The sequence below is a fragment of the Zootoca vivipara genome, chromosome 5 (assembly GCF_963506605.1).
Source record: "Zootoca vivipara chromosome 5, rZooViv1.1, whole genome shotgun sequence".
Taxonomy (NCBI): Eukaryota; Metazoa; Chordata; class Lepidosauria; order Squamata; family Lacertidae; genus Zootoca; species Zootoca vivipara.
Window position 1 is genome coordinate 97,910,054 of NC_083280.1, and position 25,714 is coordinate 97,935,767.

General features: G+C 43.5%; 1 protein-coding gene across 2 annotated transcripts in view; it reads left to right on the forward strand.

Moving 5' to 3' along the window:
- The first annotated feature begins 324 nt into the window (after positions 1–324).
- The window catches only part of SCUBE1 (signal peptide, CUB domain and EGF like domain containing 1), a 202,110-nt gene continuing 176,720 nt past the window's right edge, over positions 325–25,714 (forward strand). For both annotated transcript variants that reach the window (XM_060275195.1, XM_035137812.2), the window contains exons 1-2: positions 325–460; positions 4,499–4,621. In XM_060275195.1, coding sequence (XP_060131178.1) covers positions 370–460; positions 4,499–4,621 — 214 coding nt within the window. In that variant the 5' untranslated portion in view covers positions 325–369. The remainder of the gene's footprint in view (positions 461–4,498; positions 4,622–25,714) is intronic.

Consider the following 25,714-nt stretch of genomic DNA (forward strand, 5'->3'; position numbering starts at 1 on the left):
CTAACTTTTCATCAGGGCGTTATCAGAAAAAACATTTTCCTCTCCAGGCTTTCAGTGGGGGGGGGAAAGGGGTGCCAAAAAAAAAAGAAGGTCGCAGGACCCCCTTGGGATGCTAAGCCTGGCCTCTCGCCTCTCTGCCCTCCCAGGCGCTGCGCGGAGTTGGATATCCTGAGCCGGCGCCCCTCCCCTCCCCCCCCCGCGCGCTGCCCCCTCCCGGAGCCGGCCGGGCGATTGGCCTCGCTGCCCGTCCGTCCCGCCCACCGCGCGGTCCCCCCGCGAATCAGCGGGGTGCTGTGGGCGCGTCCGTCCCTGCGGCTGCGAGTCGGCCAGCAGCGCCTGGGCAAAGGCGCGCCGGGTCGCATCCTTGCCATGGGGACTGTTGGCTTGGCGTGGCACTTGTGCTTGGCGCTCGCCTTCCTGCACCCGCCGCGCAGGTTCGCCGCCGGCAACGGGGTCCCAGGTAAGGGCGGACAGACAGAGGATCCTTCTTCTCCTTCTTCTCCTCCTCCTCCCCTCCCTCTCTCCTTCCCCTCTTTCTCGCTCTCCTTCGGCGCACCGAGTCCTTTCGGAGGGGCTCAGGTTGGAGGTGGGGAGAGAGGCGGCGGCGGCGGCGGCGGAGGGAAAGCGGCTTCTCCAAGAGGGAGAAGTTGCATTTGGGGTTTTTTTTTGCTTTCGGTGGAGGACTTTTTTTTTAAAGCTTTGTTCCGCGCCTCTCAGACTCCCAGCTCCTCTTAAAAGTTGTTTTCCCCTGAAGTGGGGAAGATGCAAAGCGACCAGTTCGTGGTGTCCGGGGTCAACCTGTCTAGACAGAGAAGTGAGCCAGTTGCCATATAGCAGCAGCGCAAAAAAGGTTAATTATAGGATTGCTTAACTTCACCTTGGGTTTCCTCTCCCTTCCCAGCCAGTCTCCTGCTCCAGCCAAATTTTCACAGGATCCTTCTATTGTGGCTTAGAATATTGTGCCTGACCCTTCTTTGACTTGGGTTCTTTGTATGGGGTTCAATATAATGTGGCAAGTATTTTAAAGCTATAGGGTTTCTTCTCTGCCCCTCCGTAGATTTCCAAATAGCCTGAACCTGCAGCTGTAGGTGTTAACACACAAGAAAAATATATTCCTTCTCTCTCAGCAGAAATTTAGAGCGTCTTGGTGGTTCTGTTGATGTTTTGTGAGATTTTAACTGGAGATGTAATTTGTGGGGACCAGCTGTCTCCATCCCTTGCCATACAAGTCAAGGGTGCTCCTAGAACAGCAGTTTGCGAACTGTGTCTTGCTACTGCGCTGGGAGAAATGACTTAATTAAATAATTAAATGCTGCTGTGAGCATCCAGATACTCATGGAGGATGCTGTCCAGTGTCTCTCTGCATGATTCACTGCTCTGGCCTTGCCTCTTTTCAGCCAACTTCTGTGGGGGGTGGGTGGGTGGGTAGGTAGGTAGGTGATTCTGCCCCTCTGAATCATACAGGGAGCTGAGTATTCAATCGCTTCTGATCCAGAGAGATGCTGTAGAATTCCCTGACCTTGGAGGTGGCTCAGCCGGGATAGTGATCCTGCACACAGAAACGCACAGGAGTTTTACTTATTTTTTAAATGTTCTGCTGTCAGAAGTATCAGGAAGATTAAGGCAGACCTAGGAATCTCGTTGCATTAATCTTTCCCTGCAAGCCAACATTGTCCCTTAAAAATCGCGAGGGGTCAGGGATTAAAAATATAATGCCTAAGCAGCCTAGCAGGAGCTGTGCAGCAGAGGAAGTTTCCCCGTTGGATCTGCCCTTTCCATTTGACTCATTGGCATTCACACGCCTGACTCTCAGGCATCCTCGGTTTGCTGTGAAATGTCCCCTTTGGGCTCAACACAGTTTGAGTTTTTTGACGGCATTAGAAAGGAGCCCAGCTGTCACTTCTGTTGAGCTTGATGGGAGAGCGGCTTGCCCCTTTTAATGAGTCAAAAGTATGAACTTAGGCATTTGAAACAAAAGCGCCACCTCCTGCTTTATCCTCTGCCTGATTGAATACATAGTGGCATGTGTATGTGATCTGAACTGTGCCCTGAAAAATTTGCTGAAACCCCCAACTTTTTTAAAAAAAACAAAAAAACCCACAGCTAGTTCTGAACTGCATGAGGAGTTGAAATAAATCAAAAGAAAGAAACCAATTAAGCCACTATTCTCTCTCTCTCTCTCTCTTTCAGTCGTGGAGAGCAAACTTCTTTCTCTTTCTGCGCTTTGTTAGAAGCAAGGTCCCTTCCGCGCTGGTGTGCATATCTGTGTTTTAAGAATTTTACTTCTTAGAAGGTTCGCCCGAAATAACAGTTCCTCTCTCTGCTTTTTATTCCTATCCCCTTGCAAAGTTCTCTGATGTGTGATTGGCCACAATATCTGATTATTCCTGCTGCCTCTTAGCAGCCCCCTCCTCTGTGACTTTGAAGAATCCTCGTTTTATCGCTGGAGATGCCTGAGTGAGCATTTCTGAAACAATTAGCGTTAGGATTTCAAGCTAACAATCAAAGTCTTTTTCACTTTGGTGCACCTTTTCTTAGGATCTGTTAATCTAATTGGCATGAAACAAACTGCACATGGATGGTAGAGGAGTCTTTTTTTTTTGCTCTCCCCGTGCCCCCCCCCCCCGGCCACCTATATTATAAATTTAAAACTTCACATTTATTGGCTCATGATTTTGGGCAGTTAATTGTTAGCCATATCATTATTACTGGTGGAGGCTATGCAGCCAATAAGATAAAGAGCCCCAGATGGGCCTCTGGCATTAAATTATGAGGAAATCCATTTAAAGGCTCTTCTCGCTATAAGGCAGAGTTGCCTGATTGACATTTAGACAGTAATCAATAGCCTTGGGCCACTTTCTTCCGTGAGCGCCAAGGTCTCCCAAGGCCTGGTTCTCAACGACAAAGTTCTTCCAAAGGGACAGCTGATTCCCAGTGCCTCCCCCCTTATGTAGGGATTGCTGGTTCTCTTGACAATATCTCTCCGCGACCCCTTGCCTGAATTAATGCTGTAAAACAGCATGGATTGTGAATTGATGGCTTTCTGCTTACTCCTTTTTCTCTTTCCTCCATTAATTTTCTCAGCAGCAGCAGCATCAGTACAGCATTTTGTATCCCTTAAAAAAAAAGTAGTTGGGGGACACACACATCCATTGTATACCGTTAGTTGTGGAAAATGTTCAGAAGGGCTGCTCACTTGAAAGGCGGTTGGCCCCTTTGGAAACAGGCTTTTACACCTGACCCTTTTAAGGCTACAATACTATGCACACTTACTCCAGAGTAAGTTTCATGGATCTCCGTGGGGCCTGCTTCTGAGTACAGTAGTTGTATATCTGATTGGACTACATCCTACTGAGAGTAGACGGATTGAAATCAAGGAGCTCACATTAGTTTCGTTCCTTGCTTATTTGGTAGTACAGTATGAGCAATCATTGCATCTCTTCATAGAGGGCAGGCTATTCAACTGGATTAAACGTCACTTTGTGGCATGTTTCACAGGCTCATGCAATCACTCACAAACTATACAAAGTATCAGTGTGGTGATAATATGAACCATATAAACAACCAAAACCACACCACACTGGCTGGAAAATGTAACAAGGAATTTACTCAAAAGCTAATCTAAAAGGATGAACTCCTGGTCATTCAACCAAGCCAAATAATTAACAAAGCCATATATAGGCCAGAGTCATAGAATAAATGCACTGTGCAAAATAAATGTTTACGCGACTGAACCATTAAGCAATAGGCTAGATATTCAATAAAAAAAATTCCTTCAGTAGCACCTTAAAGACCAACTAAGTTTTTATTTTGGCATGAGCTTTCGTGTGCATGCACACTTCATCAGATATTCAACAAAGTCCTGATGCCAATCACTTGCCTGCAGTATTCACCTGTTAGAAAGGCTGGCCCTACCATTGGATAAGAGCAAGATGGCTGCTTCAGGTGACAGGTGCCCTAAGCTAGCCTACTGGTGCGATTTCTGCTTGCATCTATTTTAAAGGGACACAACCGCTAAAAGACACTGAAGGCACATGTCTCGCTTGGTGGAGTTGCGTGCATTTTGTACTGCACTTGGTTATGCATTCTTCATTGCCAAAAATAATGCAAGAAGTGGCCCCCAGTTTCATGTGATGAATGTGGGTAGAGTTAGTGTGTTTCTAAGGCAGAAGCCGAGTTTGGATTTGGGTTTTCATTCTCTTTTAGTGGAAGGCAACTAGTCAAATATTGCCCAACTATTTCATGGAAAGCCAGGTTATCTTTTAAAAAATCAGTTCACGAGGGCTAAGTTTTCTTTTGCCTAGCTCTCCCTTTCTAGATAGAGGCATTTGCATTTTGTTTGTGGTGTATATATTGCAGCGGTGACATCTAAATAATTCTGGGTTTGCCTTTGGTGACGCTTGGGGCAAACTCAGTCGAACGGCTTTTCCAAGTGGAATCTCTCAAAAGTTTTTATGAAATCCCTTGTTTTTCCTTTTTGATACGTTCTGTCATGCAGATGCTGATGAATGCACAGAAGGGACAGACGACTGTCACATCGATGCAATTTGTCAAAACACGCCCAAGTCATACAAATGCATTTGCAAACCAGGTTATAAAGGAGAAGGAAAGCAATGTGAAGGTAAGGTTAGCTGCTCTCTTATTTATGTCAAACGCATCCCAACCCCAACCCCATTTTATTTACTCTGCTGGTGCTTCTGTAAATAGTGGAATTCCTGAAACAATTAATGCAGATTTACATCTGCTTATCCTCAGATTGTGGTGTTTATTAGAAAGAAGCTCCTGCTGCTTCTGTTAATTGTCCTGTATCTAAACTGCAGCATCCTACACTCTGAAGTTACTTCTGGGAAACCAAAGGTGGCTTTTGTTTAAAAGTAGTATGTGTATACTGAGACATGCACACACCAACGTTCCGCATGTATCATGTGGCTAATTTTCCTTGCCATATGCTTGCTTCCTTTTGAGGCTTAGTTGAACCTCTCAGAAATAGTGCCCAGCTAATGGTCTACTACTTCATTGATAGGCTTTTAATCTGTGAGATTAGAGAGGGGATATACACTGAAATAATGAGCGAATGTTTTGTGATACTTCTTCTTTTTTTTGCACTCTACGAAATCGAGGGACAGAATGGGTGCATACTTCAGCTTCTTAAGAAACACACTTTATTTTCTTGAAGAAAAACAAATACCAGAGTCACTTTCTAGCTTTTATGGCTAGGGAGTTAGGCTAGCACCGTGCCTTCTACAGTTTCAGAACCAGAGAGGTGTCTGCCGTACTTCTTACCTCCCCCATGGCTAGCAGAACTACAACAGATTTGCAAAATAAAATATATTCTGCAGAGTTGCTTAACGTGTGTTATTTGTATGGTCACAACTTTATTTTTTTTTACTGCAGAATGCACACAGCTTTGCTGATAGAGTAGGATAAAGTAAAATAGTTTTGTTTTAATTAACTTCTAGGAAAGCTTTAATTAACACTAGGAAAACTAGTGTTAATATAATACTGACTACACTAGATTATCTTCTTGCTGTATTGAAAGCCAGTGCAGTAAGGCTGTGTCTCACATCCGTTTAACTTGCACATTCAGTTTTATGTGTTTGCCAATTTTATTTTATTTTTATTTAATTAAAAGGGGGGCAGATGTCCAGGGAAAGCGACTTTGGCAATCCCACCTGCTGTTGCACCCAATGTGTTTTGAATCATACACTGTTTTGGCTTTAGGTGCGATCCCTGGATCTTACCCCTACGTAAGTTGAGGGCTTTTTGCATAGGAGAATGCCCAACAGCAGTGTTGGCCATTTTCATTTTTCTGAAGCAAAGTCAAAACGACCCACTCTTGATCAGGACAAAAAGACATTCTATTTTTGGAAGAAGAAAACAAGGCTCATTAAAATTAAAGGTGGGGATCAGAAAAATTGTGCTCTTAATAGAATTTACTTCTGGAAGCAATTGTTTTGCATTGCTTCACTGTCCTGCCTGTTTTCTCTGCCTCAGCCTGTTTTGTCTCCTTCCTAGGGCCCTCCATGCAGTGTGGAAAGTTGCAGGTGCTTCTTTTGCCTGCATAAGCAGCAGTGTACAAAATTGGAATAGGTGAGGGGTCCTCTAGAGCGGGTCTTGGGTTGGATTCTGAGACACGTCTGCTATTTAAAAAATATATATGCAAGAGTTGGATTAAAGTATATCCTCAAAATTACATCCTTGTGATCGTTAACTGAAACCAAGAGTAAGTGGGCTATTGGGATAAAACAGGCATATTTTGTCCTTGGTGAAAATATTAATCCACCATTTGTACTGCAAATCAGTAGTAAGTAGGTTTATTTGTTTAGACACAACAAAATTACAATTAAACAAATGACAAGTACACCTTCCTTTCTCAATTAGCTATACACTACGTTAGTTTCAAAATATTTCGCCCATACAGACACTACCACAAAAGAAGCCAGCTTTTTTATTATATTACCATCTAAATTACCAAGAAGCAATCAGGTGTCCTGATTTTACTAGTAGCTGTTTCAGTAATATCTGAACACATGAAAAAAAAATAACCTTGACATCTGCTTACGACATGATAGATACTATTGATCAGATTTTTATCACCTTCTTATAAATAGGAACAGTAACACCGATGTCCCACTCTTATGGAATTTTTAGATAAGCAGGGAGAATCATGAGCCAGTGTAGATTCGAGCATGTCTGAACTGACATACGGTGTGGGTAGCAGGTGGAAAGTGTCAGATTCACACCTGGCCCTCTTTTCAGTAATATTGTTTAAGAAGCACAGGTGAAAAAATAATTTATTCTTAGCAGCTTGGAAATTCCTCATAAAATCCAAAAGTGGTAAGAAATTAGACAGCTGGAATATTCTAAGGGTGCCACCAGACTCGGTATTTTTCAAGAGGGATTCAACTTCACCAGAACTCTTAGGTTTGTACCAAAATGAATTAAAGCACTTTGTTGCCCTGGCAAAAGAAATCAATGTTTAAAAAAATCTACAGTTTTTTTGTGATTTGGAAAGCGATGAGGAGATGCATTGAAAAGTATGGAATGAACGGACAATGAATGGGAAGATGCGTAAACGTCCTGCAAGCAATTAAAGGCGATTGCTCGTAAACAGTTCAGGATGTATGCTCAGTGAAGACCAGGCAAAGTCTAACCACCGAATAAGCTTTGTGCAAGCAAACTAGGATGAACGCTGTATAAACAAGCCACCTGGAGAAGCCCTCCACTTGCTGCCCCGAGAGGCAGTTGGTATAGTTCAAGCTTCAGCTGGGGCATAACGGAATAGGCTTCCTTCAAGCTGATCTGGAGCAGGATGCTAATGGAGAATTTTGTCCTCTCCAAACATTGGTTTTAGAGAAATCAAAAATGTAAAGTGAAACGATCATGCATGTATCATGCAGGTTTGCTCAGGGAGCTTACATTGGCTGTGGTTTTCTGTTACTGTAAGTGTACACTCCGTACTGCAAAATGCATAGTCTTCCTAAGTATGTAGTTCAGGGGTCAGCAACCTAAGGCCCATGGACTGGAAGCGGCCCGTGGAGGTCGTTTGACTGGCCCACCAGCTGCCCCTGAACTGAGCTGCCCACTCGTGCACTGTGCTAAAGCGGTGCAGTGCGGGGACTCGCTTCTGCAGCGCCGAAAATCACATCTGCACATACACAGGCAGCAAAAATTGCAGGCGTGCGCGCGATCCGGCCCATGGAGGGATCTCCGCGGGACCGATCTGGCCCAGGCAACATAAACCTGGCTGACCCCTGATGTAGTTTCTATCCTGTAGATTACTTTACAGAGCAGCGGCACCAACTTGACCTCGAGTGGTCAGCTGCCTTCCCCCAGCCAAGCACCCCACCTCCCCAATGCCTGCTACCACTGCAGTAGTTTTTGGGGGGTGGCCCCCGATGGGTCTGCTGTCCTTGCCGTCGAAGGAAGTCGGCTCTGCTGACTCGTGTGATCCTGCTGGGCTGCTGCATGACAAGCCACATGGAGGGAGCGGGTGGGCAGGCAGGGAGGCAGGGGGTGGACCTGTACATGCTGTACCCCCTTTGCTCCTCCTGGAGACAGACTGGAAACAAAGGGTGGCACCTAGCTAAGGGGGAGGGCAGCAGAACGAGGGAGGGAGGCAGGAAGGAGGGTGGGCAAGGAAGAAAATATTGAAGGGGTCTCTGCCCCTCTACAGTTTGCCCCTATGTTACAGAGTACTCCTATGTTGCAGTGTATATTAAGGAAGACGTTTGTTCTAGTAAAGGTTTGGCTTAATTCTCGCTCCATCCTTGCCCCCCTCCCACCCCAAATGTAGGCTAAAAACAATTCTTTCTAGTTTTCAAAAACCGATTAAGCCTTGAAAATGAGACTGTGTATTATTTCCAAAACTCGTTTTAGTATCTCCTTTCAAAATTATGGCTATTTGTGGAAGAAAGAAGAATACATGGGATATTTTTCCTGTTGGATTCAGTGAATTACAATAACAAAAGAGCAAATCTGTACAATTCAGTTGTTTATACGTAGTTTATTGATGCTGCCAAGAGACTGCATGGCCTCTGGTCTTCATCCAATAGTTACAGAAGTCCAGAAAGATTTGTTTTGATTATTTGTAAGAAAGGACAGCAGTGAGGTTTAACGGAGGGATGGGGACCCTTTGCCTGACGGTTTAGAAACCTGCAAAGGCAAAACACCTGCCCTTATTACATGTGCCCACAGCAAGGCTTAATGGGGGAGTGGGGAGAGTCTTCGTCCATCGGTTTAGCTGCCTGCTTGGCGAAGTGATAACTCCCTCATCTGCAGCAAGGTTTAATGGAGAGGTAGGGAGACCCCCCCCTCACCCAGCCTGCAAGGGGGAGAGGAGCTTAGCACCCCGCTTCATTGAATCTTGCTTCAGAGGTTTTCAGGTATGGAGTTGGATCAGCATATATTTTGGTAGATCCGTGAAGATTTCGGTCGAGCTGGCAATATTGGAAGAGATTGAGGGCACCAGCTGTCTTTCAGTTCCTCTGGAGGCCTTGTGTGGCCTTCAGCCTCCCCAGTTCATTCTGCCGAGCTGTTAGGAGCTGTCAGTCTGGGAGAATCTTTGACCTTATATGCTGCAGCTGCTATAAATTGAGAGAAGGCTGGCTGGAGAAGGAAGGATGAGGAACCTACAGGCTCTGAAGAAATAACTGGGACCTGCCCTGGGATATATTTCTGAATGGAGAGAGAACTAACAGTGCATCATCTTCAAAAAGACGATCAAAGGCAGACGAACTGCAGCTGCTGGAATTACTTTTTGGAGTTCCTTGCTGGCTAGGACAAGTGCAAGCCAAGGTCTGGGTCTGGCACTGCGGGGCAATGTTTTCAGTCAGCAACGGGGGAAGTGCTTAGCCTGCTTTCTTTCACCCCTGATCCCACAAAAACCCCAAACAATGATACCATATGGTTTCAGGTGTTTGCCTGTTTCCTCTTTGGGCTTAACAGTAGCCAGTAGTCTTGAAAGTCTGCACTGCATGACCTGTAGACCATAGTGCAAAATGGACCATCACCAGGTAAGTTGTGCGCTTAAGGGGCAAGATTAGCGAAAGCTGGTGGAGGACAGTGTTTGAGAGGTACCAGTTGTGGCAGCATGCGTTTGATGAGGCAGGAAGGAGAGATAACTTTTAGGATGATGCAGCCACACTTGCACCAATGTAAGTGAGAATGGGTTGGGCTTTACACTGGTGCAAGAGCCATTGGATTTTCCTGTTGGTTCTTTTCTTCCTCCTATGGGGAAACCGCCGCAGATAGAGGTGCAAAGAACGCTTTGTGTGTTTGTAAACCTGGTTATTGTTGGTGTTACAGTGGTACCTTGGTTTACAACCATAATCCATTCCAGAGGTCAGGTTGTTTACAAACCAAAACAGGTTACAACCCAAGGCACGCTTTCGCCAATAGGGCCTCCCCCCAATAAGGGTTATAATAAAGAAATGGGTTGTAATCCCCAAAAAAGGGACACACACTTCCGGGTTTGACGTGGTTGTAATCCAAAACGGTTGTAATCCAAAACAGTTGCAAACCAAGGTACCACTGTAGTTGTGATTATAGGCACATGTTGAGATGTGCACTGGGAATTCCCTATGGAGAGGGGAAGGAATATGTTTCTGATCTCTCGGCTTCAGAGAAGGAGCGCGTTGTGCTGGCTCCAAGTAGGCCATATGGTTTGACAGTAAGTTTTGCTGTTGTCATTTGAGTGGTGGTTATGATGAGAGTTTCAGCAGTTATTGTACAACCATATTTGGATTTCACCGAGTCTGAAAACCATGTAGACAAATTTAAAGAGGACAGCAGATGTTAGGGCTATCTGCTCTTTGGTATTTTCTCATTAGTAGCTTGTTAGGCATTCCCAGCCAATATTCTTCTTGTGGATGAAATCTTGTTACCTTTTGCATTTGACTGCTATGATGGTAAATTTTCACAATTTTGGTAAGGTGGACAGAACAGGCTGTGGGGGAGATAATGGACTTTGCCCCCTGGCCAGACTCCTGTTCTCCCACCCCTCACCACAGCTAGTTCTGTTTATTGAGTTTCCTACTGCTTCAATTCTGAATTCAATGTTTTTGGCAAATTTAGTATTCAGCCGCACCAGAACCTAAATCGATAATCTTAAGATTTGTTCAAGATCTTTGTATCTTTATTTATAGGTGCTTCATAAATTACTATATCAGACTGTGTACGAGTTCCCTTCCCAAGCACCTTTTACACAGATTTATCTGCCTGTTGGCAAACACTAATATCAAGGGTGCCACACGACACTGCCTTGTAAATACGACACGTGGCTTTTCTTTGCTTGTAAATGCAGTTAGTGCGTCTATAAATGTCTTTCCCCTCAGAGGCTGAAACTGTATTGAAATGTTTAGCACAATATAAGATCAGTCTATTAAAAAGATTAAAGACCTGAGGATTGCTTGCTTGAAGTCCACAAAATAATTTTTTGGGGAACTTCATATTCTCCAAATCCACTGAAAATGTTTGATCAAGTGCCCTTGTACAACATTTTTGTGGTCATTATTTCTGTCTTGACAAGACATATTTTTTTTAATGTCTACTTCTCCGTGTTTAAGAATCTTGGAACTTCTGTTCTTTGGGAGCCTGCTACCCTCTCTCACAGAGAACAAAGGTAGAATATTTATGCAGTCTTGCTTACCCACCCACCTCACCCCAGTGTCTTCAAAGGAATGAATTCTACACTCTGGGAAAACCTATTTAAGGCAATAGCTACATGAGGCTGTGTCCCCAGCGTTGAGCAGTGGGCTGGCTGGCCACATCAAAAGATTCCTTGCATCTCAAAACTACCCATATTTTAGAAGTTGATTTCTGTTTAATGGTAGACCTGGCTGCAATCCATGCTTATTTAATGCATACCTTTATTTCTGTCCCAACATACCTTGGCTTACTCAAAATAAGAGGGCTCTGTGAGGATTTAAAGTAAGAGATTACCCTGCAGAAATCTTATGTATGAAATGGAATTTGCATGACTAATTTTAAACTTTCATGCGGGATGGCATTTAGCATCGGCTAGTGAATAGGTAAGAGAAGTTGAGCAAACTTGAACACATTCTATATCTGAAATCTTGATTTTTAATAGCCTTCCAGGGATTTTGTTGCACGTGTGTGTGAGATGTATCAGCTTTGTGTTAATTAGATGACTCCAACACGTTACAGGAGACAATTCAGAAATTTCAGCTAGTGAAGATGTACATAACACCAATCCTAGCCCGACTGCACTGGCTGCCAATCAGTTTTTGGGCCCAATTCAAAGAATTATACAGCTCAGAACTGCAATACCTCATGGACTGCCTCTCCACAACCAGGACGCTGCAACAATTATCTGAAGCCCTTCTTCATGTGCACCCTCCATGAGAGGTCCGGAGGGTGGCAACATGAGAACAGAGTGGCTCCCTGTTTGTGGAATGTTCTCCCCACCTTTGTTGCATATATTTAGGTGCCAGGCAAAAACATTTTGTATGTAGCTGGGTTCACACATGTCTGTAAGCCATTGTTTTGTTTTCAAATAATTTTTATTAAGGGTTTTCTTGGTTTACAAGGATATGTGCAGTGTCTCTCTTAGCATTTTTACATATCAGTTTCATTTGTTGAGACATTGGTGAGGAGAGGGGAAGGAAAGTAGATGGGGGAGGGTGGAGTGGGGTAACAATGGTTCTATTTTGCTTAATAGGTGGGTGGGGGGGGTTCTGTCAGCGTCGCTCGTGCAGGTTCTCTACTGTTCACTTGTTTTCTTTTGATGGTGAGAGATGTTGGGGTTGGTCTAGGATATGGTTGTTCCTTTGTGGTTGGCTGTGGTAGTCTTTGTTTTGTGTGTGAGTGGGGTGGGTGAGTGTTTTGGGTCAGGTTAACCATATTGATTCGTATGCTATCATAGAATCAGAGTTGGAAGAGACCACAAGGGCCATCCAGTCCAACCCCCTGCCAAGCAGGAAACACCATCAAAGCATTCCTGACAGATGGCTGTCAAGCCTCTGCTTAAAGACCTCCAAAGAAGGAGACTCCACCACACTCCTTGGCAGCAAATTCCACTGCCGAACAGCTCTTACTGTCATAGAATCATAGAATCAGAGTTGATTCTATGGTGGATAGAGTTGATTCTATGGTGCTGTTGGTGGATTTTTGTCATTGTCTTGTTGGGCTGTGTATGTGATAAAGGGGAACCATACTGGGTCTGTAAGCCATTGTTAATGTGAACAAGGTTTATAAACCAATAGCAAACAATCTCTGTCAAATCAAAAAATAACTTTTGATTATGTTAAAGCATGTGCAGCCCAATCCTACTGTGAAGGCCAGATCTCCCATCTCCCCTCCCTGCTCTCTGCCCAAAGGCATCTTCCACCCAAAGGTCCTCATACGAACCCTCTAGGAAGCTCAGTGTTTTTGCATCATTCCACATAGAATGTCTGGGAGAGAAGGGTTTAAAAGTCTCTTCCAGAACTTCCTTTAAAAATCTCTTCCAGAACCTGTGCCATACATTTCAATCAGTGTGCATGTGGGAAAACTGATGCAGTCTGAATCTTATGTGATTGCAAACCCTTTGTTTCTTCTCTGTCCCCCTATGGGAGTCACCCTATAAAAATAGCGCAGGTTTTTTTTTGGGGGGGGGACTTATTTGCAGATAAGTGTGCATAGGATTTCAGCATTAATTTGAAGAGAAATGATATTCTCAAGTGTGTTCCTGCAATCCTTTTGATGAAGGCAGCAATGCTCTGAAATACCAGTTGCTGGAAACCCCAGGAGGGGCGAGTGCTGCTCTAGCGCTCGAATCCTGCTTGCTGGTTTCCCATTGACATCTGGTTGGTCACTGTGGCTACAGGATTCTGGTCTAGATGGGCCATTGGCCGGACCTAGCAGGCTCTTCTTGCCTTCTTAAAATGTACGTGGAGGAGCAAGGAGAGAAGGTCACAAGGCAAGCTGGCAGGACTGGGCGAAGACTAAAATTGCGGCCAGGAGGATGGTTTACCAAACCACAGACGAAAATTGCATGGCAGTATTGATTTCTGCTTAATGCTGTATTTTAAGACACAGACACTTTAGAACCGTTTTGTAAGTTGTGGTTATACCTCCGAAAGCACAAAAGAATTCATTCGGCGTGCCATTCCAAGTAGGTACTTAAATGCCTTTAAGCCAGAACTTCTGTAAATGAATCATACTGTCTGACTGAGCAGGATTGTTCCATATGGCTTTCTGGTTTGTTTCCCATTTTCCATCTAAAAACTATGAAGATGCAAAATAGTATGACTGGCCCAAAGCTTCTTTTCTGCTGCCCATTGTGTTCTGTTGTGGATCCTGAGTGATGTTTAAAGGGTGCATATATAGGTGTATAACCTTCCTGGAGGGAGAATTTTCTCTCTGCAAAACAAGCCTTCAACAGATTTGCAGTAGTCCACCTTGTCCCCGTTTCCTGATGATGAATTGCTGAAATAAATACCCCAACATCTTTGCGGTTGCAACAGTGGCTGCAGGTTCTCAGGGCCGTCTTAAGCATATCTGGCACTATGGTGCAAAGATCCCTCCGTCCCCCCCCCCAGTTTCCCAGAGTTGTCAACCTTTTTAGGGGGGAGGGACCACAAAGTTGTTGACCTTTTTTAGGAAAGGTTCCCCAGAGTTGTTGACCTGAACTTGGGAATTCTACAATGTTTCACTACAGGGAATGAGTCAAGAGTTCAGCTTGGTCTCCAGAAAAGAGCATGGATTGAGTCGCAGGGGCAGCAGCCAAAGCAGCTCTTTCTGCTCCTGGGTGGGGGGGAGGAGAGTCTTTGCAAACACTTTGGAGTTCCCTTCTGCCCACCAGGAAGCCGCCGCATTGAAAAGGGAGAGGCGGGGTCCTCGCCGGGAGCTTTGACAGGGAGCTGCTGGGAGAGGCTCCAGCTTCCCCGTCGAAACCGTTCCCTCCCGCGCTCCTGCCATGCACAGGAGGCTTGGGAGGTAACCTGTGTGGGAATGTTAGGGATGTGGATTAGGATATATTATTAGATAGATCCTATCCAAGCTTGTGTTAGCAAGCTTCCAATATCAGCAGAGTGACATTCATTCCCCTTTTGTGCGCAGCAAAACGTGAGCGTTAGGTTTGTTAGAACCTCTGCAACAATATTATACTTCCTGGCAAATCCCCCTTTTTCCTCTTAAAAGAAATACACGACACAATAGTATTAAAATAAGATAGAGTTTACTCACATGACATCCTGAGTTAACAGCATCATCTCAGAAAGGCAGGCTTACGTAGAAAAGTTACAAATATGTACATCTGGAGTCTTCTCAGTAAAGTGAGGCTCCATCTGGTCTCTCTCTTGGCAGCAGGCCAAGAGGGAGAACCATCCTAACTGTCGATTCTCTGGAGATGTGTTCCCATTGAAGGAGAAATGACTAAGAGAGAGAATGGCTGCTGGCTAAGGGCTTTTGCCTGCCAGCTAATCCATCTCATCTGCATATCTGGAGGAACAGGAACTGAACTTAGTCAGGTGTCCCTCCAGGTGAGTTCCTCTTAGTGGACACTCTAGGAACTGTTGTGACTTGTCTGCCCCAGTGTTCCATCCCACAACCTGCACGCCCAGGCATGCAGGGAAAGGGGAGGCTGCCGGCAAAGGGTAGCGCTGGGGCAGCGCTGGGGAGAGGGTAGGGCTGGGGCGCAATGTGCCACTAAGCTGTATGGGAAAGAAGGCTTGCAGGTTCTGCAACTTTTGGAATAATATTGCAATAGCTCTCGTTAGGCTTCCTATTGTAGTGGTGTCTTTTCTAAAAGAAGTTCTTTCAGTGACACATCACATGCTCTTCCTTTGTGATTTCAGCTGACGTATTTGATCTAAATTGGCTTTGCCCATCCTGGTGCCCTCAGGATGCTTTAGATTAGAGCAGGGGTCAGCAACCTTTTTCAGCCGTTGGCCGGTCCACCGTCCCTCAGACCATGTGGTGGGCCAGACTATATTTTGGGGGGAAATATGAACTAATTCCTGTGCCCCACAAATAACCCAGAGATGCATTTTAAATAAAAGGACACATTCTACTCATGTAAAAACACGCTGATTCCTGGACCGTCCGCAGGCTGGACTGAGAAGCTGATTGGGCCGCATCCAGTCCACAGGCCTTAGGTTGCCTACCCCTGGATTAGAGCATGCTGGTGGGGGCTAATGAGAGTTTCTTCAAAGGGCATCCAGTTGGGGAAGGCTGATTTGTTTGATGCCATGGATACAGTAGGAATTCTCACTTGGATGGAACCTTCATCTTGGGCTAAAAATATACTTTGCGTATTGATAAGCTTTTTTCTCTTGCTGGAAATTTTGTTTCTATCGAAATTTCCTAGACTTCCTTTAGATGTTATTATGTAGCTGGTTTGAGTTACTTCTTCCTGTATAAGGTCAGCAATTTTTAACTATGGACTGATGATGGACTTAGGACACCTTTTGACACAAGCTGCGCTGAGAAAATTTCTGTGTACTCTGGAGACCATGAAGGTGTTTTTGTTTTTTTAAATGACTTCCCCTTTCCCAAATGGGAGTTATGCGGAAGTCAGAAAGGTGTGAATGAGCATCGTAAATCATACAAGAAAGAGTTTTGTTAGCTGATAATGGCTCATGGTCCCCACTCCAATCACAACAAAAAAGTGAGTCTACTTTAGTCATTTGAAGTGAAGGCAGACTGATAACACTTATATACAAACAAAATATATATGCAGTGGTACCTCAGTTTACAAACTTAATCTGTTCTGGAAGTCTGCCAAAGCCTTTCTTAAACCAAGGTGCGCTTTCCCTAATGAGGCCTCCCGCCAGCTGTGCCCTTCCACCGTTCAGCCTCCATTCTTAGACCCAGGTAAAGTGCACAAACCGGGACACTAGATTCATAGATTCATAGAATCAGAGTTGGAAGAGACCACAAGGGCCATCCAGTCCAACCCCCTGCCAAGCAGGAAACACCATCCAAGCATTCTTGACATATGGCTGTCAAGCCTCTGCTTAAAGACCTCCAAAGAAGAAGGAGACCACCACACTCCTGGGCAGCAAATCCCACTGTCGAACAGCTCTTACTGTCAGGAAGTTCCATTTCATGTCACTTGTCTCCTGTGACTTCACAGTTCGTAAACAGGGCTGTTCTTAAACCGAGGTACCACTGTATGCACTCTTCAGTCACAGGGTAAGCTCTGAAACAAGGGGTTCTGGCACAGTGCTTTTTCTGGGAAATGGTGGGGGAACTTGCCATGAAGTTTGTTTGTTTCTTGCGGGCCCAGTCAAAGTGCCATATCCCCCTCCCCTGGCAGTGGCTAAATGTAACTCAGGCCGACAAAGATCTGGATTAGAAATAGCCACAATTTTATTGATTACAGATATAGGTAGGCATTTGTGTAGTATATCAGTTCCAGCCCCCACAAACAAACAAAAAAGATTAATTATTGAATGTAAAAAAAAAAAGATAAGGGAGCACAGTTCCCCTGAGTTCCTGCTCAAAAAACTCCTGGTTTTGCAGATTTCCCTTGTGGTTTTGGAACAGCAAATCCTCCTTTGTTGTTGTGTTTCAGCGGCAGTGGGTACCAACTGGCTAGTGCCAATGACAACAATCCATGGAATTGCTTCTAATCTCTGGAATGGGAGATGAATGTGAATGTGCATAAATGACTTCACTTAAAAAAACACAGAAGCTCAGATAGCGCACCTGATCCTTGAAGTGAAAGGCAAGATTGAGGACTATTACACTCACAGATCCGATGTTTCAATGTGTGAATGTATGCACCCCCCATTGCAAACCTGGGTTCACGCTGCAGCTGGATCTGTCTGTTCAAGAATAGCACATGTGTTTTCAGCTATAATGACATAACCAGCTATATTTGCTTGTATGTATTGATGACCCCCATGCCTTGATGATGCATGTAAAATCTTAAATGGGGTGGGTTTTTGATGGTAGGATTCCTGGCATTTTTAGCCACTGGATCTAGGCCATTCTGCAGTCTGGGAACTTCCGCATTGTTTCGTTTCACACGCACACCCTCTAGGCTAAGAAACGGGTGTGTTTCTCTGTTTGGGTTCGGCACTGTTGGGCAGTTGCTGATGTCCCAAGCAACTCGGGGTGATCTATCAATTTGGGTGATATACTTTTTTTAAAAAAAATCCACAGGAACATCTGCCAGCATTTCTCTTAATACTGTACAGCAATTTTTGTATGCAGTTTTGACTAATATGCATATTTTTCAATGTTAAGCATTTGTGTATACAGTATAAGCATGTGGAATTATGGAACACAGATTTATTTATTTTTTACATTTAAGAGTGCTATATTTCTAGAACGTAAAAAAGCTAGGATTTCCTAAATTTCATTGCTTTGCCTTGACTTTTCTTGTAGTCCATCACTTTTTTTCATATTTTACGATCATCACATGGGAGAACCCTTGTCCAGTCTGTTTCTGGCTCAATGTGCTACTTGCCTCTGAAACTTCTTTTAATTTTCCACTGTGATACAGCAGAAAAGGCATGCTGCATTTCAGGTTAAATTCTAAGCTTGGCACTGAAAAGCAGCCTTTTCTCTCTTCAGAGTGTAGTAGAAACTATGAAAAGAAACATTTGGTTCTTTTGCAAATGCAGGCACCCACAGTACTGCTATTTTAAATGCCTGTTTAAAACACATCATTTGACCCAGGTTTTCCATGAGGGATGATCCAGTTATGTTGTTACATTGATCTGGCCTACTGGCTTGCAGTGCGCTTTGCATCTGTTTTATGAACGTGATTTCATGTTGTTCTCTGCCGTATGAAGTTTTTTGCTTAATGTTGGCAGCATAGTTCCTCCCCTTCACATTAATACATGAATGGTTTCCTTTGTTTTTATTAAGATCGGGGGGGGGGGCACCTGTAAATGCAGTGTTTAAGAACCAGTGCAATAAAGTATACCAAATGTGGAATAGCTTTATCACTTCATAAAGCTAATGCCATTTGCTTTGCTCTTAAGCTAATAATTTACATGAGGTAATAAAACTGCAGGTATAGATTTCAGGGGAGCAAGACCCAAGTACAATTAAGGGGCTGATAATAGGTCTCTTTTGTATGATTACATCTTTGCCCAAATTGATGTTCTTTAGAACATCTAGTTTACAAATATGCTAGTCTTCAGTGAACATTAAACGCAACCCTGTTATTAACAGGGAAACAAAAACTTGTTTGAAACATGTGTCTTCTGTTCTGAATTAGTCCCTGACATATCCTCCCCTCCTATTATAGTACTGGAGGTGGGAGAGAACTTTAAGTGCCTCGACCCATTTAACCTTAATTGCTTTGTTTTTAATAGAGGCTTACTAACTAAAAGAACCAAATTATTGCTTGAATTAGGCTGTTCTAATCTTAATTAAAAGCTTTCCTTTATAATCGGAAACAGCCTACAATTTTTTTTTAAAAAAAACAAACAAACAACCAGTAAGCCTTTCTTAAATGGGTTGTTTGAAAGCTCAAATACCTTTTAGATAATAATTTAGTCTCCATACAGCTACTCATTACCGTAGATGTATTCCAGTTAATTAAAAATTTAAAAAGCCTTCTCTATGTGGTTTTGTCCTACTTTTCAGTCTATAGAATTGCTTGTTTATTTAGAGGGGCTGTGAGCAACAGATTCTGAAAATGGTTCGTAGTTTAGGCACTTAAAGGTTCCTCAATCACCACATGAAGCATTCAGCTCTGTGCTTAAAAAAAAATTGTCCAAGACTATTTGATTAGTTACAAATAAAATTTAATTAAAAATGAATGTGAATCTTGTGAATTCACAGGATTTCCATAGAAGTTTTTACCAAGAGATCTTTGCCTCAGCCCCAAATTCCAGGTTTTTTGAAAAGCAGACAAGATGTTTTTGTTTTCACAAGCTTTTCGATAGCCTCCAGATAATTTCTTTCATGTAATATTGCCTCTTGATTAGTTATTGATTTGGTAATATATTGGGCTTGTTTTGTATGAATCTGGTTTCCAGGGAATGTATTGGAATCTCTCTAACTGTGGTCAACCCTGTAAGGCAGGGCCAGTATTAACATCGCCATATTTCAGATGTGCAGTGTCTTGAGTGCGAAAGGAATGAGATAGTTGTCTTGGGTCGTCTCAGGTCCATAGCTGCCAAGTTATCCCTTTTTTTAAGGGATTTTCCCTTATGCTGAATAGGCTTCCTCGCGAGAAAAGGGAAAACTTGGCAGCTATGCTCAGGTCATTTAGGGCAGTAGTTCCAAAACTCCCCACCACCACCACCATTTGAAAACTGACGAGGGTCTTTGTGGACCACTTAAAAAAATAATTCTGCCTGTAGCAAGTGTAAATGAGTGTTCGAGATGCTGCATGATTTTTTATCATATTTTTGCTGCTTCTTTTATTTCTTATATATTTAGTGTATTGTGATTCGAATTCTCTAGAATTATAATGCAATAAATCATAATCCGTAAGAAATAAAAGAAGCAATGAAATACAATTAAAAAATCAAAATGAATGAATACAGGCAGCGACTGTTTTAGTATGTGTGTGACTGCACACTTGGGCATCACGCCAAATCCAGAAGTGACCTGAAAATGTCACAAACGTCACAAATGGGGCAGGGGTGGAATGGGGCGTTTGCAGGTTTTTTCAATTTTGTTGCAAATATACACAATTTCACTTAAATGCACGGTGCCTTGGAACAGTGTTTCCCAACCAGTGTGCCTCCAGATGTTTTGGGACTACAACTCCCATCATTCCTGACCACTGGTCTTGCTAGCTAGGGATGATGGGAGTTGTAGTCCCAAAACATCTGGAGGCACACTGGTTGGGAAACACTGCCTTAGAACATAACCCCCATGTAAATCAGGAGTTTCCTGTATGTAACGCAATGGATTGTTGCATCTCCCATCTTCAACCACAAATCTACAGCTATGCTGACCAGTGGTGGCCCATGGACCTCAGTTTGAGGACCCCTGACCTAGGGAAATCATGCCAAGGCTTAGCCTTCGCAGCGTAGCCACTTACAGTTCATTAGCATAACATGTTATAGTTATTTAAGAGACTAGGCTCAGTGTGTCTGCACTGGCTGGAGGGAACATAGAATACAAGCAAAAATCTCAACTTCATGCAGTGAACTCAGTGATCTTTACTTTGTTCTTTGGGGCGTAAAGGACCCCTGAAAGTTAATTCCAGTCGCAAACGACTGGGGTTGCAGCGCTCATCTCGCTTTACAGCAAACGTTTGTCTGCAGGCAGTTTTTCCGGGTCATGTGGCCAGCATGACTAAGCCGTTTCTGGTGAAACCAGAGCTGCGCACAGAAATGCCGTTTACCTTCCTGCCTATTTATCTACTTGCACTTTGACGTGCTGTCGAACCGCTAGGTTGGCAGGAGCTGGGACCGAGCAACGGGAGCTCACCCCGTCGCGGGGATTCAAACCGCCAACCTTCTGATCGGCAAGCCCTAGGCTCTGTGGTTTAGACCACAGCGCCACCCGCGTCCCTTCTTTTGGGCTTAATGCCACATAAAAGTATGTCTGGGTTATGTCAGTGTATTTTTGTGAGGGAGAAAGTTTTGGTCTTTAAAAACACTTCAGTAGCACCTTAAAGACCAACTAAGTTTTTATTTTGGTATGAGCTTTCGTGTGCATGCACACTTCTTCAGATACCACACTATCTGAAGAAGTGTGCATGCACACGAAAGCTCATACCAAAATAAAAACTTAGTTGGTCTTTAAGGTGCTACTGAAGGAATTTTTTTTTATTTTGCTTCGACTCAGACCAACACGGCTCCCTACCTGTATTTAAAAACACTGACATCTTTGAAATAAGCATGTAATGATCTGTTAAAGTTATCTATATATATATAAATGTAAAAGGTCCATGTTTGTATGTCATGACCTTTCTCCAAAACCGCTTGACCAGTTGAGTTCAAATTTGGACACAACGTTCCAGTGCAACATGCGAGTGTTTGCATAAACTTAGATTACATAGATGTGACATCTGTCACAGGTAAAAACAAGAATTTGTGGGGGGGGGATAGCTTGCCTCCAGTGGACGGCAAAGGAACAGACTCCCATTTCTGTAGTGCTGCCACAATCCACCCACCCACCCCCTCCGCCTACCTCACCAGACCGGCTCCTCCCCCCCCACCGACGCCACCTCCATAGCCAGGCCGGACCTGGAGATCCAGGCCGGACCTTCAGGCCCATGCCAGATCCCAAAACCACCTCAGCCGCCTCCAACGACAACACGAGAGGCAGGCAGGCCGAATCCTGCTGCTAAGGACGCCCAAGCCACCTCTACACCCAGGCCGGGGACTCCAGATCCAGACCGGGCCTTGAGAATCAGCCCGACCCTCCAGACCCAGGCCATGCCCCGAAGCCACCTCCGCCATGTGGAAAACGGGAGACCCTCCCAAAAATAACCTGCAGGTACCCCCCTGCAGATGGAGGTCAGACTATGCTGGCATGCTGTCATTCTGGTTTTTCCTAATTATGATGCATATGAACATGCATTTAGCTGCTCTCGCATGGGCATAGAACACTTCTGCACTTCTTCCATTCTTCCAATAAACCTCTATCCCAGGTATCTTAAACTTATTTAGACCCAAGCTTTTTGACCCAAGGATCCATTTGGGCTTTTCTTCAGCTGGAACTCACCGGAAATCAGTTCTGGCACCTCTCAGGTGGGCGCCATTGGTGTTTATGGTGAGTTCTGGAACCTCTTTTTCTAGAAAAATAGCACTGCATTTGGGGATCCATTTCATAATCATTTATCATATATTTGCATGGTGGTGGTGCTCCTGTTGCAACCCAGCTTGGATCAGGCCACAACCCATTAGTGGGTCCAGACCCACCAGCTGAAGACCACTGCTGTTTCTAGATGGCAAAGATTCATAGACTCATAGAATTGTAGAGTTGGAAGGGACCACAAGAGTCATCTAGTTCAACCCCCAGCAATGCAGGAATCTTTTTGCTGAACTTGGGGCTTGAACCCACAACCCTGAGATTAAGAGTCTCACACTTTATTGACTTGGGTCCAAGCTGAACCCACTTTAGGTAAAGGTAAAGGGACCCCTGACCATTAAGTCCAGTCGCAGATGACTCTGGGGTTATGGCGCTCATCTCACTTTACTGGCCGAAGGAGCCAGCATTGGTCTGCAGACAGTTTTTCTGGGTCATGTGGCCAGCATGACTAAGCCACTTCTGGCAAAACCAGAGCAGCGCACAGAAACGCTGTTTACCTTCCCGCCAGAGCAGTACCTATTTATCTACTTGCACCTTGAGGTGCTTTCGAACTGCTAGGTTGGCAGGAGCAGGGACCGAGCAATGGGAGTTCACCCCATTGCGGGGATTTGAACCATCAACCTTTTGATCGGCAAGCCCAAGAGGCTCAGTGGTTTAGACCACAGCACCACCCACACCCCACTTTAATGTGTTACAAATTGCAGCTATTCAGTAACAAGTATAAGCATTTCTGTGTACAGTATTTATTTTTAAAAGGAAACTGGTACAGTCTTTCCGAGAAGGCAGAGCAGAACATGCTTATTCCCGAATAAAGAAATACTGAGTACTTCACATAGGAAAAAGCTTTCAGCCATTACAGCGTGATAATGGGAGGTCAGGCACAATGTGCTTTGTTCTGTTGGATTATTTCATTTAATTTCATTTATTTCGTGAGAATGTAGTATGCCATTTCCTAGCGCTCAAAATAGCTTACATCAGAGAGAAACTTTAAGAATATTAAAATCAGAGTTATTATCAACAATAAAAACTAAGATAACAATTCTTCCAGTAGCACCTTAGTTTGTCATTGGTATGAGCTTTCGTGTGCATGCACACTTCGTCAGATACTTCTTCAGTTCATACACTTCAAAAGTTACCTAGCAAAATTCCTAAGTGGCCGATCCAGAAGCAGCTGGAAAAGACTGAGCTTCTAGGCAATTCTGAAACCAAATAAGGAGGAAGTGCAACTTGGTCCTTGTTGTGAGAGTACAGAGTGGCACCATTATTCAAGTGTCCCTCTTTTAATCTGTGAAATGCTGGAATTGAGGAAGTCCTTTAAAAACCCTCTGGCCTAGGAAGCTTGATAAGAGGCGATGCAACTGCATTAGAATATTACCGGTAAGTGTTCATTGCAAAAGCAATTGTGTATAATCCTCTATAGGAGTATGGTTTGTTTTTATTTTATGTTAGGATTTTTTAGGGGGTGTGGTGCATAAAGGCCTTCCCTTGCAAGAGAATATGAGATAGCTTTGCTCTAATGCTGATAATAGGAATACTGGCTAAGAAGAACAGCAGTAGTTTAATCCCCTCTGAAGCAGCAGTGCAAACAGTATAGAGACAAAGTACTTAGCTGCACAAGTTAATGACAGTGTAAACTACTGGTTTGGGAAGTCAAATGCAAATGAACATGGCAGTACAAAGAACATTGCCGAGTAAGGGGGGAAAGCTGTAGCTAGGAATGATGTACTGTACAGTTATTGGTGAACATTCATTTCCCTTTTGCAGCTCCTCTGTTAAATTCTACCCTACAGGGATGCAGGGGGAGAAGAATGTTTTGGTGCAACTACTAACCCATCCCTTCAAGCTTGGTCTATTTCAGGTTTTCTGTTGAATGAACATGAACATTGAAGCAGAGCTTTGCTGTTAGAAACACTGAAGCATGAAGCTCTGCTTGGAATTTGAGGTTACTTCAGTTTTTTTTTTGTAAGAAAATAAGTGTGTAAATCAGTATGGTCGAAGTAATGGATAGGAAAATTGGTTTTCAATCAGAAAAATCCAAGTTGGAAACGGAATTGTTAGATTCGAAAACTAAGAATCTTTCCAAGATGTATAAGTTACTGTTGGAGTGGCACACGAAAGATGAACAAGTGAAATCTGTGATGATTGACTGGGCGAAGGATGTGGGGCATAATATCATGTTGGAAGATTGGGAGAGGTTGTGGAAAAAGTCTATTAAGTTTACAGCATGTAATGTATTGAAAGAAAATGTGATGAAAATGATATATAGGTGGTATTTAACACACCCGTTAAATTAGCAAAAATTTATCATATACATGATAATAAATGCTGGAAATGTAAAGCAGTGGAGGGAACCTTTTACCATATGTGGTGGACTTGCCCCATAGTAAAAGACTTCTGGGAAAAGGTTTATAATGAGTTTTTTAAAAAGTGTTGAAAAACACATTTATTAAGAAACCAGAAGCTTTCTTATTGGGTATAGTCAGAAAAGAAATCTCCAAAGAAGATGTTACTTTCTTTTTGTATGTCACAACAGCAGCAAGAATATTGATAGCTAAGAAATGGAAAACACAAGAGGTACCAACTGTGGGAGAATGGCAAATGAAAATGATGGACTATATGGAACTGGCTGATCTGACTGGGAGACTATGGGACCAGGGAGAAGAGACGGTGGAAGAAGATTGGAAGAAGTTTAAAGTTTATTTAAAGAAATATATTAAAATTTGTTAGTTTGAATGGATTTGGAAGTGGATAGTTGCTGTAGAGTTAGAAAATAGTTTAAAAATTTATAAGGAAAGATAAAGTAAAATGATAAAAATAATGTAGCTAGGGATAGTATGTTTAAGAATATATATATTGTGAGTTAAAGGCATGATATAGAAATTGCTGAAGACAATTGAAAATGAACCGCAGAAAGGGAGGACTCGAGGAAGTCACCTTAAAATGTGAAGAAAAGCTTCAGATTGAGAAAGGTATAGATTTTGTATGAATGTTGTATGTGTGTTTTTCTTTTGTTGATGTTGATGTTGTCGTTTTTGTTTTGTTTTATTGTATTTCATTGTAAAATGAATTTTAAAAATTGGAGAGAGAAAAAGATAATTGTTTTCCGCAAAGCAAAGGCTAGCTCTAGATGAAGAAAGGGGAAGGAATAGCTTAATCCACCCCTTAACTGGAAATGCACGTTTGATTTCATGCATTTTTTCTTTGGCACCCAACTTGTGGACACTTCCTCCTCAGCAGCTGTCAATCTCTACTTCCTTCCTGCTTCTCCCACCAGGGTTTGGGCATATAATGTTGTTTGGTTTTTTGATGTTGTAAACTATGATTCTATGTACAGTAATACCTCGGGTTATGAACACGATCCGTTCCGGGTCGCAGTTCGTAACCCGAAAAGTTCATAACCCGAAAAAGTCCCGAACCGCCATTTTGCGCATGCGCAAAGCGCTAGTGCCGCTTCTGCGCGCACGCGGCGGAAATACTTCCGGGTTTGTGCAGTTCATAACCCGAGTTGTTCATAACCCGAGGTGTTTGTAAC